Genomic DNA, 15,174 nt, shown 5'->3' with positions numbered 1-15,174 from the left:
TCTACCCGGTCAAAAGTTCTGATGTAACATACATTAAAAAAAAAAAATACAGTCGAATTGAGAACCTCCTCCTTTTTTGGAAGTCGGTTAAAAAATAAATATATGAATTTTTCAACTAAAATCGAACGCATTTTTATTGACTTTATGAGCTACTGCACATTTCATGCATGCATGCACATTTACCAACTTGATTTAATTGGTATTTAGCAACTTGATTTGTTTTTATCTTTTAAGGACGGAGGGGGGGATTTACCTCAAAACAGAGAGTTGTAATATATTTATACTACTGTTTTACATTAGCATGTATTGGAACAGTGAAGTAATAAATTGCTTTTATTTACATAATCTTATACTTGTATCTCTCGTTATTACCTCTAAAATAAAAACGAACAGAAAAAAAGATAAACAGACACAGACATAAACAGATTCAAACAGACCTGTCTGTATGAATATTTACGGTTAGTGAGAATCGCACGCGTGACCGTTTTTCCGTAGAATAAGCATCATAGTTTATATGGACAGGCTGTCGACAAGGTAATTTCCCAAATAACAGCCAGGTACTCGTATAACACACTCGAACGTTCTAAGAGAAAAGACGAGGCTGGAGCAATGCCCCGTCATTGCGAATATTAATACGTCGGTAAGGGAATTTAATATTTGGCGCAAGATCAGAAAGTAAGAAAATTCCATACCTGGATGTTTGAATTAAGCGATGCGGGTTCTTAGAAAGGGATGAGCACTAAGAAGTTCTTTATGAGTTCTGTAAAATGAGATATTGAAAGTGTCGTATTTTGTTTGTAATCTTAGAATAAAAAAAAAATGGTACGATTGTAATTAAAATTTATATTCAGTTTTTTATTCATTTTAGATAACATCTACTTTTTTACACCAATGTTTCAAAGATATATCCATTATTTTTTTTCTGTATTATAATCAAAAAAATACATCTATACACATGTACATATGGTGAAATTTAATGTTATAATTGCTTAGACAATCTTCACGGTGTATTCACTACCTATAGTTTCAGATAAGTCTACCTACCCTAAATGTAAATAATTATAGCATTCAACATAAAATTGTTATTGTAAAAAAGATTTTATAACGCAAAGTTTAGTAATATAGTTATTTAATTACGACTGAGCTTAATGTTAAATGTATCTACATGGGACTAAACCGCCAATCGACCTAATTCAACGGCATTCCAATCTTAGAAAGTTTAGGCAGATTTTCAGGACCCTAAACATATATACTACTCGTGTATGACTTCAATTTTTAATGAATATTTGTTAGCATTAAGTTTTTTTTGTAGAAATATTACTTGTCTTGACTTTTCGATGTGTATGGATGAAGAGATACACCATTATGGCATATTACAATCGATAAATAAATCTAAAATGCCACAAGAAGTGTGTTTTATATTAGTTTTGTTTTTTTTTTCAATCTAAAGTGTTCCATGGCTTAATTGGCTAGAGCGCCGACACGGTCAGTCGGAGACGTGGGTTCGAATCCCGCTGGAGCGGTCAATTTTTGATATGATATTCAAAAATGTTTAGAATTCCTAATTGTGGGTAACACAAAAATAAAATCGTACATATTAAAAATAGCATGGTGTCGTCTCCTGTCAAAGATTTTCATTGTAATATGAAACTTTGAATAGTTACGGGTCTCTGTAAAGAACTCACTATAGACGGCGCCACGGTTCGCTTAAACCGTAAGTAAAAATCATTATATCGAAAATTTCGCTCTAGCGGGTACATCGTTCCATAGCTTAATTGGCTAGAGCGCCGACACGGTCAGTCGGAGACGCGGGTTCGAATCCCGCTGGAGCGGTCAATTTTTGATATGATATTCAAAAATGTTTAGAATTCCTAATTGTGGGTAACACAAAAATAAAATCGTACATATTAAAAATAGCATGGTGTCGTATCCTGTCAAAGATTTTCATTCTAATATGAAACTTTGAATAGTTACGGGTCTCTGTAAAGAACTCACTATAGACGGCGCCACGGTTCGCTTAAACCGAAAATAGAAATCATCATATCAAGAATTTCGCTCTGGCGGGTACATCGTTCCATAGCTTAATTGGTGTTATACTTGCATTTATTAATATTTAAAATATATTAATTACGACAATGAAACTATAGTTCAGTTTTTTATCTGACGTTTATTTTTCTTTTTCCTCTTATATTCGTCACATAGCAAATCTAATACAAAAAGTTTAAATATAAATTATACAACATCTTCCCTTTTTATTCCTGACCATACCTGACCGGAGGTCTAACTACCCGACCATATGATGTTGTATAGTAGGATGTTGATGGTGATGATGGTTGTTGTTGTGATGGTTGGATTGCGTCACTTTCTTGATTATCGACATCGGGAATGTAAAAAGGAATCATATTTAGAGGCTTTATGTGAAACCTGTTTCTAACAAATATCCTCCCATTTTCATTTGCTATCTTGTACGTCCTATCATTTGTCTTTCCTTTAATAATTCCTTTCTTCCAAAATCTCCCTATCCTAAATAACACGCCTTCTCCTGTTTCTATTGGTCTTAGATCTTTTTTATTCCTATTATAAAAATATTTGTCTTTATTTTGCTTTTCTATTAATTTCTCTCTTAAATTTCGGTTGACTTTTGGGTAAAAACATTTCTGATTAGGTTTAAAGAATTTATTTCTCATAAAAACATAACGTTCACTTATAATGAGATACAATCAATATAAATAGTAGTATGTAACAATTTTTACCTCTGGAGCGCTTAATCGAAATATTTATAATTACAATGTATAAACGTGTTCTTTTAATTTTGATTTAAAAATATTTATGTTGTCCGAACCTTTAATATGATTTGGTAAATTATTATATAGCTGCACTCCCTCAAACAATATTGTTTTCTGACCATACTTTGTACGTACACTAGGCAGCATTAATTTATCCTTGTTTCTTAAGTTGTGTTTAGTTATTTTTTTATCAATTTTGATGTTTGAGTGTATTGAATTGTTGATAATATTCTTAATTAGTATGCAGGTGTAATAGGTGTATAATTGGTTGATATTTAACAATTTTGTTTCTTGATACAATTTGTTGGTTGATGTAAAATAGGGATAGCGAAATAGCACTTTGATAACTTTATTTTGAATTCTTTGTAATGGCATTAAATTTGTCTTAGCGGCACTTCCCCACACTTCTATTAAATATTCAATGTTAGATTTAACTAAGGTATTATAAATTATCATTCGTACTTTATTAGGAATGCAGTTTGATACATTTCTCAATGCGCCCAGTATAGGTAGCAGTTTGGCTCTAACGTGTTCTATGTGTCCTTTCCAAGTCAACTTATCATCTATCCATAATCCCAGATATTTTTCTTTTGCTGAGGATTGTATGATCTTATTGTTAATTGTAAGGGGTGTGAAATTAGGTATATGTTTATTTTTTGCACAGAAAATCATATAGGACGTTTTATTTATATTTATTGTAAGCAAATTGTACTGTAACCACTCACTTAGCCTGTCAAGATCATTTTGAGCTTTACTTATTAAGTCCTGAATAGAGCTACCGTAATAAAAAAGGCATGTATCATCCGCGTACAGTGTCAGTTTTCCAATTAGATTAATGTTAATAATATTGTTAACGTAAATTAAAAACATTAATGGACCAACTATGGAGCCTTGTGGAATTCCGCACGTAACATTTTTAACAGAACTGGTAAAGCTATCTATTTTTACAACTTGCGTCCTGTTTTGTAAGTATGATTCAAAGATTTTGAAAGCCCTGCCCCTGATACCGATATTCCCTAATTTCAACAATAGTTTACCATGGCTTACCGTATCGAAAGCCTTCTTCAAGTCAATGAAGATTCCCAAAGCAAAATTTTTTTTATCGATTTGGGACCTTATTTCTGTAACTAAGTCTATGGCGGCGGTAAGAGTGCTCGATTTTGAACGAAAACCATATTGTTGACTAATGAGAAATTGTTTTTCAGACAAGTAAGTATTTAAGCGTTTGTACAGTATTCGCTCGAATATTTTGGATATCACTGGTAACACGGAAACGGGTCTATAGTTATTTGGATCACTTTTACTACCATTAATTGGCACAATACCCCTTATTTTCCTATTAAATAAGTTTTCTGCAGGAGATGCAATTGTATTAGAAATTGGTGTATTACGGAATTCTAATAATATTAGGTATGGGTCTTTTTTCTCATGTATAGCCTTTTTAAACAAATTTTTAATGGTCTGTATTTCTCTTTCCACCATGCCATTTGATTGTGGATATTCTGGACTAGACATAATATGCTCAAAGTTGTATTGATTAGCAAACGCTTTAAAACTCATGCTGGAAAACTGCGGCCCTCCGTCACTAAATATTTTTCGTGGAATGCCGTGTCTACTAAATATTTGTTTTAACTTATCAATGATATCTTCACTTTTTATTTCTTTTAACGCAGCAATCTCTGGATATTTTGAATAATAGTCTATTACAATTAAATAATCAGTACCGTATAAATGAAATAAGTCAATACCCACTTTTTCCCATGGTAACTGTGGTACCGCATGTGGAATTAAAGTCTCTTTTTTATTATTGTTACTAAAAAGCTTACATGTTTCACACCGTGATACTAATTCTGTGATTTCGTGTACCATTCTGGGCCAATACATAGCCTCATTTGCTCGCAACAATGTTTTTGTTATGCCTAAATGTGGAAAATGCGCCCGATGTAACATCTCCTTTCTTAATTCAGGCGGCACTACCAAAGAATTGCCTTTGAATATCAAGTTTGACTTATATGTCAAGCTGTCTCTTACATGCCAATATGATCTTATTTTCTCCGGTACAGAGATTTTATGGCTTGGCCAACCTTTAAGGATAAATTCCTTTAATAACTTCATTTCTTCATTATTTCTCGTAAAGTTTTGAACATTATTTAATTGCTTTTTACTTATGTTTAATGTTTCTATCACTAGATTAATATTAGCCTCAATATTACTCTCTTCTAGGTCAATTTGCAGACTGTCATCCGTATCGAATGATCTAGATAAAGTGTCTGCTATATACAATTCCTTGCCACGCTTATAGACTAAATTAAATTCATATTTTTGCAACTTGATTAACATACGTTGTATACGTGGCGAAGTGGAATTCAATGGTTTTTTTATTATGCCTATTAATGGATTGTGATCGGTTTCAATGGTTATATGTCTTCCAAATATGAACTGATGAAATCTTTCACAGCCAAACAAAATTGCCAACAACTCTTTTTCAATCTGCGCGTAGCGCTGCTGACATTCGCTTAAAGCTTTTGATGCATAAGCCACTGGTAATCTATTTTGTAATAATACAGCGCCTAATCCATCCTTAGAACTATCAACGGAAAGAACTACCGGTAACTTTTCATCAAAAAATTGTAATACGGGTTTCTCAGTTAGTATCTTTTTTAACTCATTAAATACTCTTTCATGTTGTTCTAACCAGATAAAATTTACATCTTTTTTTAACAAACTTCTCAATGGTGAAAATAAATTTTGAAAATTTGGAATAAACTTAGAAACATAATTAATTACTCCAAGAAATCTTTCTAGTTCCTTTCTATCCTTTGGACTTTTCATAGATACGATTGCTTTTATCCTACTATCATCAAGTGTAATACCATCCTTGCTTATAATATGTCCTAAATATTTTAACTGCTGCACGTCAATCTTACATTTATCCTTATTTAGTTTTACATTCTCCTGTCTCAATCTATCGAATACTTTTTTAAGACGTTTATCATGTTCTTGTTTCGTTTTACCCCAAATCAAAATATCGTCAATATATACATCAACCCCATCTAAGTCATCTAGTATTTGACGCATTCGGTGTTGATAAACTTCAGACGCACTACAAATTCCAAAAGGCATTCTTAGAAATTTGTATCTTCCAAACGGAGTATTAAAACAACATAAATCAGAGCTTGCTGCAGATAACTTTATATTCCAAAATCCATTTTTTACATCTAGAGTGCTAAAATACTTAGCACCTGAAAGTTTACTAGTGATCTCCTCAAGAGTAGGTAGTTCTAAGTGTTGCCTTTTGATAACCTCATTTAAGTCCTTAGGGTCTAAGCACAACCTCAAATCTCCGTTAGGCTTATGAACAATAACTAAAGAATTGACCCACTCTGTAGGATGTGATACTTTAGATATCACTCCTATTTTCTCCAGTTCATCAAGTTTTCTCTTTAAAATTGGTTGAATTGCTATTGGAACTCGTCTACTCGCATGAACAACTGGAGTGGCATTTTGTTTTAGTTTAATATCATATTCCTCTTTCATACATCCTAAGCCTTCAAATAAATCCCTATACTCTGATAATGTATTAATTTCATTGATTTTTAAATTTTGATTTTTTAAAGGATTAACTAAATTCATTTTAATCGCTGATTGTAGTCCTAATATGTTGCTTGCTTTATCTGAGTCTACTACATAGAAATCTAATACGTAGTTTTTGCCATCATACTTAATAGGCAAAGAACACTTTCCAAGACAGTTAATTACTTGACCTGTATATGTTGTCAGCCTGGCCTTACACTCTAAAAGATTATTTTTGTCTAATCCTAACCTTGACAAGTTTCTTCCAGATAATAAATTCGCCTGAGCACCAGTATCGACTTTTAAATCAAGAGACACATTATTAGATCCAACGACAATTGTCCAATCCTTCGTGTCTTCCTTTAGAGAATTTATGAAAACTGATCCAAAAAATATAGTCTTAATATTCTCCTCCATATTTTCACATCTTCTCTCATCATTATTATCTTCCACATTATGAACAAAACGATTTTTGCATTTATTTGCAAAATGATTGTAGCCATTGCAACGAACACAACGCTTGCCAAAGGCTAAACATCTCTTCACTGGATGAATATAGCCACATCTTTGACACTCATGTGTATAATTTGTATATCTGTCTTTCTTCGTATTCTTTCCGGCATTATCTGCAGTATTTGGTTTTTTATTAATCTTTTGTATGTTATAGTCTACATCGTTTAAATTATCTATATTGTTCGAAGTACTAGTCGAAGAACAAATTTTCTCAAGTTGCCTTTGTGTTTCTTGCGATGTACGACATATATCAATGGCTTTAGCTAAGGTCAAATCTTTTGTACGTAACAATCTATCCTTTACTGTTTTGTCAGAAATTCCACACACTAGTCTATCTCTTATCAAGCTATCTGTTAAAAAATCGAAGTTACACGTACTCGAAAGATCTCTCAGAGCCACTGAATAGTCCTCATACGATTCTCCTTCATTTTGATTTCTGGTAAAGAATTTATATCTTTCGTAAATCTCATTCCTTTCAGGATTAAAATGTTCTTCGAATTTTTCAATTACTTTTTCAAACTCGAATCGATGTTCCGGTTTCTCAAAATTAAATCCATTATATAATTTTATTGCCCTGTCCCCTATGGCGTTTAATAACAAAGCTGTTTTTGTTTTTCCGTCCTTTGCTTCATTTCCAGATGCAATAATAAAGATTTCATACCTTTGTTTGAAAAATCTCCAGTTTTCGGACATTGACCCTTGCCAACTAATTTCTGTTGGCAGATTTATCGATCCATTTGCCGTGACTACTTTTTTCTCCATTTTATAATATTTATGTAATTTTCTATTAAATAGTAATATTATTCACATTTAAATACGCTTTTCCGACTGCGCCATGTTATACTTGCATTTATTAATATTTAAAATATATTAGTTACGACAATGAAACTATAGTTCAGTTTTTTATCTGACGTTTATTTTTCTTTTTCCTCTTATATTCGTCACATAGCAAATCTAATACAAAAAGTTTAAATATAAATTATACAACAATTGGCTAGAGCGCCGACACGGTCAGTCGGAGACGCGGGTCCGAATCCCGCTGGAGCGGTCAATTTTTGATATGATATTCAAAAATGTTTAGAATTCCTAATGTGTGGGTACACAAAAATAAAATCGTACATATTAAAAATAGCATGGTGTCGTCTCCTGTCAAAGATTTTCATTGTAATATGAAACTTTGAATAGTTACGGGTCTCTGTAAAGAACTCACTATAGACGGCGCCACGGTTCGCTTAAACCGTAAGTAAAAATCATTATATCGAAAATTTCGCTCTGGCGGGTACATCGTTCCATAGCTTAATTGGCTAGAGCGCCGACACGGTCAGTCGGAGACGCGGGTCCGAATCCCGCTGGAGCGGTCAATTTTTGATATGATATTCAAAAATGTTTAGAATTCCTAATTGTGGGTAACACAAAAATAAAATCGTACATATTACTTCATCTATTCGACAATTATTTTTATTTCCAACATCTCGGCCATGCTTTAGAACTCCACTTCTATTGTAGCCTCTGCTTTACCGTTATAATTTAAGGTTAACTTCACATAAAATTAATATTTCAGTATGTTCCTAATACAATTAATCCGTTGAATATTCATAGAAAATTATCCAAGAATAGTAAATTATGAATTACTTCTCCTTAAGGGTGAAAAAACGAGCAAGGAAGTCGCCATAAAAATGCCCATTTCACTGTTTATCGTTTGATAAACAAAATTTTGTCAAGAATATTTTGATTAAGAAAAAAGGACTTTTATTAAAAAGTTTTTAAATGCAAATTTGGGTTTGGATTTTTTTAAATTATTTATTACAATGTTATAAAAGCAAACATACCAGTTACTTGAACAACGCAAAGTTATCAATATCTTAATATATATAAATCTCGTGTCACAATGTTTGTCCTCAATGGGCTCCTAAACCACTTAACCGATTATAATAAAATTCGCACACCATGTGCAGTTCGATCCAACTTGAAAGATAGGCTATATTTTATTTTGATATATTAATTATTATATTTAAGAAAAAAATAAAGAAGGCGGTACAAAGTTCGCCAGGTCAGCTAGTATACATATATGTAAATTTCAGTAGAGTTTGAAAAATGTGTATAATGATTTTATGTATAACAATTACATAACATTTCTGTTTTATATTTACAATCATTATTACTTTGTCAAATAATAAATTATAAAAACAAATCAACAAAGATAAAGAAACGTTAATTTTGTTCTTTATGTTGTTTAAATCAATCTTTATATATATCCGCCAACCCGCATTGGAGCAGCGTGGTGGATTAAACTCTGATCCTTCTCCTACATGGGGAAAGAGGCCTATGCCCAGTAGTGGGATATTACAGGCTGAAGCGTATAGAAATTATTCACCGAAATTTATACACGCACTTAGCTTCTAAATGACTGAACCAAATTTTATAATGCTTTTCTTGTGTTCGTTATTGTCGGGACAAGGTTTGTATAAAAAAAAAAACTAATTATTCGCGACAAAAAAATAAATATGGTGGTATGAAGTCAGCCGGGTCAGTTAGTATTATTTATGTTATATTATTACTATTGTAATCCTTGTACGTCACAAATAAGTACAAATTCTTTGTAAATCGATACTAAAATTATAATTTAAAAATATTGTAATTTTTATTTGTTGCGAAAGTTAAAAAGCTGAATTAAGACAAAGGTGGTGACGCGTAGCGTGCTACGGCATAAGCCATGAAAATGTTGTAGCGCTCCCTCAGACGACGTTCACCGACTCTCGACTCGATGGTTACGTGACCACGCAGACAGCTGCATTAATATTACTCCCGAGATAGAAAAGAAATGCGTCCTCGTTTCGAAAATTCGAACTGTAACGTGATAACGTTCTTGTAACAAAATAATTTATTTACTGATTCTTTATTTGTGGACTAGAAATAGAATTTTCTGCGCAGTTTATTAAAATAATATTTTCTTGGTTGCCAGTGAAGATTTATTACTGTTTTTAGTCAAAACATATTAGAGCACAGTTGATTTGCTCCATGATATTACATCTGACAAGCGGGAGGAATCTAGAAATTCTAAAAGATTTTCCTTACAATATCTAGTACATTATAAGTACTATACACACAGTACAGCTAATAATAATAAAACGTGTTTTTCAACAAAAGCGAGTTGTAAGTAAGTGGTAAAAAAACTTAGTGAAGCAATTCTCTGCATCATAAATGACATTTAACAAACTTCGTGTTTTATAAATATTTTAATATTCAATACAACACAATTTTGATAAAAAAAATTCCAATTGCAAACTACTGTCACAGTGACAGGTGCACTTTATATGAAACTTTGTAGACAGGTGAAGCCAATCCACCACGTTTTTTATTACGTTATAATAACATTAAAAATGAAATTCGTCTTTTATTCTCTAAAAGTGAATATATATAACTACTAGCTGACTCGGCAAACGTTGTCTTGCCCCTAAACGCTATTTAAAAATAGGGGTTGGCGGCAGAAGGGTGAAAATTTAGGATTGTATGTATTTTTCAATCATAATAAAATAAAAAATAAATAATTTATCTAAAAATTTAAAAAAATTAGGAGTGGACTTACCCTTAACATTTAGGGGGGTGAAAAATAGATGTTGTTCGATTCTCAGACCTACGCAATATGCACACAAAATCTCATGAGAATCGGTCAAGCCGTTTCGAAGGAGTTTAACTAGAAATACCGCGACACGAGAATTATATATATTAAATTTACAGTTCAACCAAAAGATAACTGCGTTATTCGAACTGTGATGAATATTATTAACTTTAAGATGTGTGTTCATATAAAAATTTCCTGTTTTGGTTAAAATATAGAGTTGTAATTTAATTGTTTTTGCGTTACTCTACTACTAATGTTTCTTTCTTGAAAAATTTCACCAATCAGTAATCTTAAGTCAGTCTCAAATGTATATAATTAATTAGTTAAATCTAATACTATTAAACGAGCAATTCTTGTATATATATACTAATATCAACAAGTTTCTTTGTGTATACATACAAAAAGAAATTACTAGGTGATTGTATTTTTTTTTTCAGCAATCTACACTGATGTCTGATACTGACAATATATTGTCTTCAGCAATCTACAATAAGTAACAAGATTCGACATGTATTACTAACAATGTCACGATGTTTGTGACGTGTATTCAATTAAGATACGAAATTCAATGATTCTGACGCAGTATTAACTAGTATTAATTATTATACACATAATAATATTATTTTAGATATTGTTTAACTTTTGCTAGTAAGTAATATTGAAATTATCTACTAACATTATGATAAAACATGTAATTTCTATGATATTATTGCATTTTTTTCACTTAAGATTAGCTTAAGCTACAACGCCACAGGTACCTTTTTTTCTAGTTTTGATCTTGCTTATAACATAATTTAAAAGTATTGTAGTAAACATGAATTAAACACACAAAAATATTTAAATATGCGGATTAATTATGAATTAACAAGTGAGACATCATTAATTGTTTTCCATATGTCTACTTTAAATGGTTTTTTTTTTCTCGTAATGTATTGTTACGAAAAGCTGGGTCCAATTTTGTATTTAAATTTTTTGAGACAAGATACGTATATTTTTAATTTTAAGTTATTTAAATTTATACATCACATGAATTCCAGCCGTTACCACCGTGAGACCGTCCAATTTTTCTACGTTATTATAATTTTGACTTGATTTGATCTATGTCTTTAACACTTACGAAAAAATAAAGTTTAAAACACCAGCACATGTCTTATTGTTAATTTTATAGTCTCATAATTTGACTGAGCATAATTATTTTATTTATTTTTTGAAGTGAAACTTCTTTGGGCGCATGAGGGGTAAAATTTTTACGGATCATACGCGTCACGCGTCACGCATTTTTAATCGTCCATAATACGTTAACGTCCGATCACCGAAGTTAAGCAACGTCGGGCGCGGTCAGTACTTATGGAGGACCGCCTGGGAACACCGCGTGACGTTGGCTTTTTGTTTTTTTTGTTTATTTTTAATTAGCTTTTTTCCAATATTTTTTTTTCAGTTAGTTTTTAATTTTCATTGATTTAATTCGATATGTTTTGTAATGAAATACTCTCATGTAAGCTGTATGTGCCCTATAATTGAGGTATCACTCAATTGTTTGTACCCTGTGCTGATGATTATAGTGAATTTATTAGTGTCTACCTTGTTGGCGCATTATAATAAATAAATAAATAAATAATTTAGCTTAACATAAAAATTTATAGATTGCATTATGAAACTCAATTTTTATTACAATTGATACTTAAGAGTAAAGCGTATTAAAGAAATTCGAGATAAGAAATGTAGTCAGTCTATAATCCTGAGCTATAATCTAACATAATTTAAGAAAATACATCATGTTCTTGCAGATAATTTATTATTTCATGACATACAAAAAAATGAGACATAAAAGGACTTTTTTACAACTTACAGAAAACGACGTATAAAATTATATTTATAAAGAACATTCACAGCTCGGCAAAACAGAGTCACCTAGCGTGTACTATAGAAACTATAAAGGTTGTTAAATTAATATCGATTGTGGAGGAGTACGTGCGCCGACTGGCGCGCGTCATGTTTGCTCGCGCGAACAAAGGCGCGTGCGTACACCTCCACGGAATCGCCCCCTTACACGCGAGACCGCCAGAAGGGCGTCCTCTGCCACGCGAGCTCTTGCAACCACCGCCGAGCCGACCCAGCGCGGACAGTGGTGGCGACGATCCGGACGACGCGGGGGAGGACATCCCGTCGCTTACCTAATTAAGGCGAACACCCCAATATTAAGGCGAACACCCCAAGATTAAGAAGAACACCCCAAGATTAAAACGAACACCCCAAGGGCAATGTGACCCTGGCCCAAATAGGGCCAAAATAATGTGACCCCGAAGGCGACCTCCGGAGAAGAAAGCCCGAGTAAAGAGGGCAACCTCGAGGCCCGTACCTAGACAGACCCTCGGGCCTGTCAGGAAGACCCACACACACTAATATCGATAGTATTATATTGCAAATTAATAACTAGATGGTGCTGGAACGGAAATCTAAATCTTTAGATTTTTTTAAATTATTTTTTTTCAATTACTTTTTTTCAATTTGTTTTTTTTTTTCAATTAATTTGCCAAAGAAGTTTTACTTCTGACATGTGTACGTTATACACAGGCAATTTTTTATTTATTTATTTTATTTTTCATTGTGACATAATCATTTTGAATATGATTAGATAAATATTACCATATACTCGTATAGTGATAGCACTAACAGATTTTTTAATTATTATATGAAAGCTAAGCTAAGCAGTTGGAATGTTTTTCTCGGTAAGAGTCCAGTACGATTATTATCCTTCAAGCGGACGCGGTCGTAATTATACAAACAAAAGACATTACTTATTACTCATTTATTTTTTTATCATTAGGAAAATTATCTTCGTATTGAGACATGTATTTGACGAAAAAAAGAAAAAGGAATCAAATTTAGAAAAAAACATTAAATTTTCTTTGGTATAGTAACCAATTTAGGAACACAAAACCTTCTAATTTGTTTCTAGCTTAATTTATATCTAATAATAAAAATAGAATCTGATGAGTCTTCGATTGCCTTCTTTTTTTTTTTGCTGGGCATATTTTGCAGCTTCCTCTGCATGTTGTGGCCGAACTAGTGCTGGCTTTATTACTAGAAGTTTGGACATCCATATTTAAATTTTTCTCTTATGTTTCTTTTGAGTTTTTTTCGGAAGATTTGCAAACGTAGATCTTCTTTGAACGTACTCGTTTATCAGGCTCATGTCTAATTCACGTAAATATTTTTGCCTTTTCTTTATAACAACTTTATTTGCCCTCAGTATCACCATGGCATTTATTCCAGCGATATAAAATACTTCTGAAACAGGTAATTTGTCTTCATCGGAATCCGAGTTGCTTAATTATTCATTAGATTGAGGTCCGTCCATGATGATGACATGTGGAAACTATGTGGTCGGAAGTTTCTGACCCTTGGTCACTGAGCTCTGGTTCACTTTCTTCGTCTTCTTGTAGTATTTCCGCAATTATAGCAGTCTCAGTTAATGGTCGATGACACATTTTGTATGAATAATCGCTACGACAAGCTCGACAATAATTCGTGATAACCTAAAAATTATTTTATCGCATAGAGCGTCGCGCGTAACCTTTTCAACGTCAGGCGCGTGTCATCGTTTCGACTACTGAGCCGCGACTAAAACAATTGCAGGCTGTCCGATAGCGGAGTGCGGAGAGTGGTGGTAAACTATTTATTTAGTATGAAGCTACTAAAAACACGAAATATTAATATTATAAACTAAAACGTATTGAAGGCGGTCGATTCGACGCCGCGCGATCGCTTGAAGTTTATACGTAGTTACGTCGCTATACTTAAAAATACGTCCTATGTCGCTAAACGTATAGAAAAGCGAGCTTACTTCTTAAGAACGATTTCACTTCAGCCTTTAATATCCCATTGCTGAGCATAGGCCTCTTTCCCCGTGTAGGATAATCCCAACTATGAGTAAGAGAAGTGGCAGCTTCAAGTGCTCTCCGAGGCACGGTGAGGAGACCCACGAGTACTAACAATCAGACCGGAAATAAATATTTTTATAAACGCAAATAACCACTCCGAGTGAGAATCAAACCTACGACCGTCGGCGTTTAGGCGCCGCCGACACGGCACACGCACCATTACACGAGAGCGGTCGTTAAGAACGAATAACGTAATATAAATTATCGCTTGCTCATTCTTATTGGTACTGAAGATAAAAACATATACAGCAAAAAGCGCTATAAAGCGTCTCTCTCAGCATCACTGCTGTTTCGTTGGTTAACACTATTTCACTCCCCATATTCTTTTTTTTATATCATGCACCTTATACCGTTTTTAATGAGAAAACTACAAACATATTATCTTACTTAATTTCTTGACTTAAGTAAATATTTTTTATATTAAAAAAACAGAACAACATTGACAATATAATTAGTAAAAATATCAAATATTATTACTTCCTTTAAAAGCGTGTCATGTTACCACAGAAAATCTACATGTAGGTAATGTGATTAGAGCAGCTACGTAGCCACCGTGTTAGATGTCATCAGCTACGGTCACAGCCTTGCATATTGAGACGTTCACTTCACAATCTCATTTACCAACTGTTACTAAGCCTACCTTCTGTGAATTATTAGAATTGATTCAAAGACTGCTAAGGATTCTTTAAAAACAATTAATATAAAAAAATTAATCAGTCCTTCTGTGACCATGTTT

General features: G+C 32.8%; 1 protein-coding gene across 1 annotated transcript; it reads right to left on the bottom strand.

The window, feature by feature from the left end:
- Window positions 1-2,252: 2,252 nt before the first annotated feature.
- On the bottom strand, window positions 2,253-7,634 carry LOC123669758 (uncharacterized protein K02A2.6-like). Its single transcript, XM_045603348.1, has 4 exons — window positions 5,660-7,634; window positions 3,512-5,476; window positions 3,249-3,379; window positions 2,253-2,657 (listed from the first exon to the last, which is right to left on the bottom strand). Exons 1-4 carry the CDS (start codon window positions 7,632-7,634, stop codon window positions 2,253-2,255), a joined length of 4,476 nt encoding a protein of 1,491 aa, XP_045459304.1.
- Between the last annotated feature and the right edge of the window lie 7,540 nt (window positions 7,635-15,174).

This window comes from Melitaea cinxia, chromosome 3 (assembly GCF_905220565.1).
Source record: "Melitaea cinxia chromosome 3, ilMelCinx1.1, whole genome shotgun sequence".
NCBI lineage: Eukaryota > Metazoa > Arthropoda > Insecta > Lepidoptera > Nymphalidae > Melitaea > Melitaea cinxia.
This window is presented reverse-complemented; position numbering and strand designations above follow the sequence as displayed.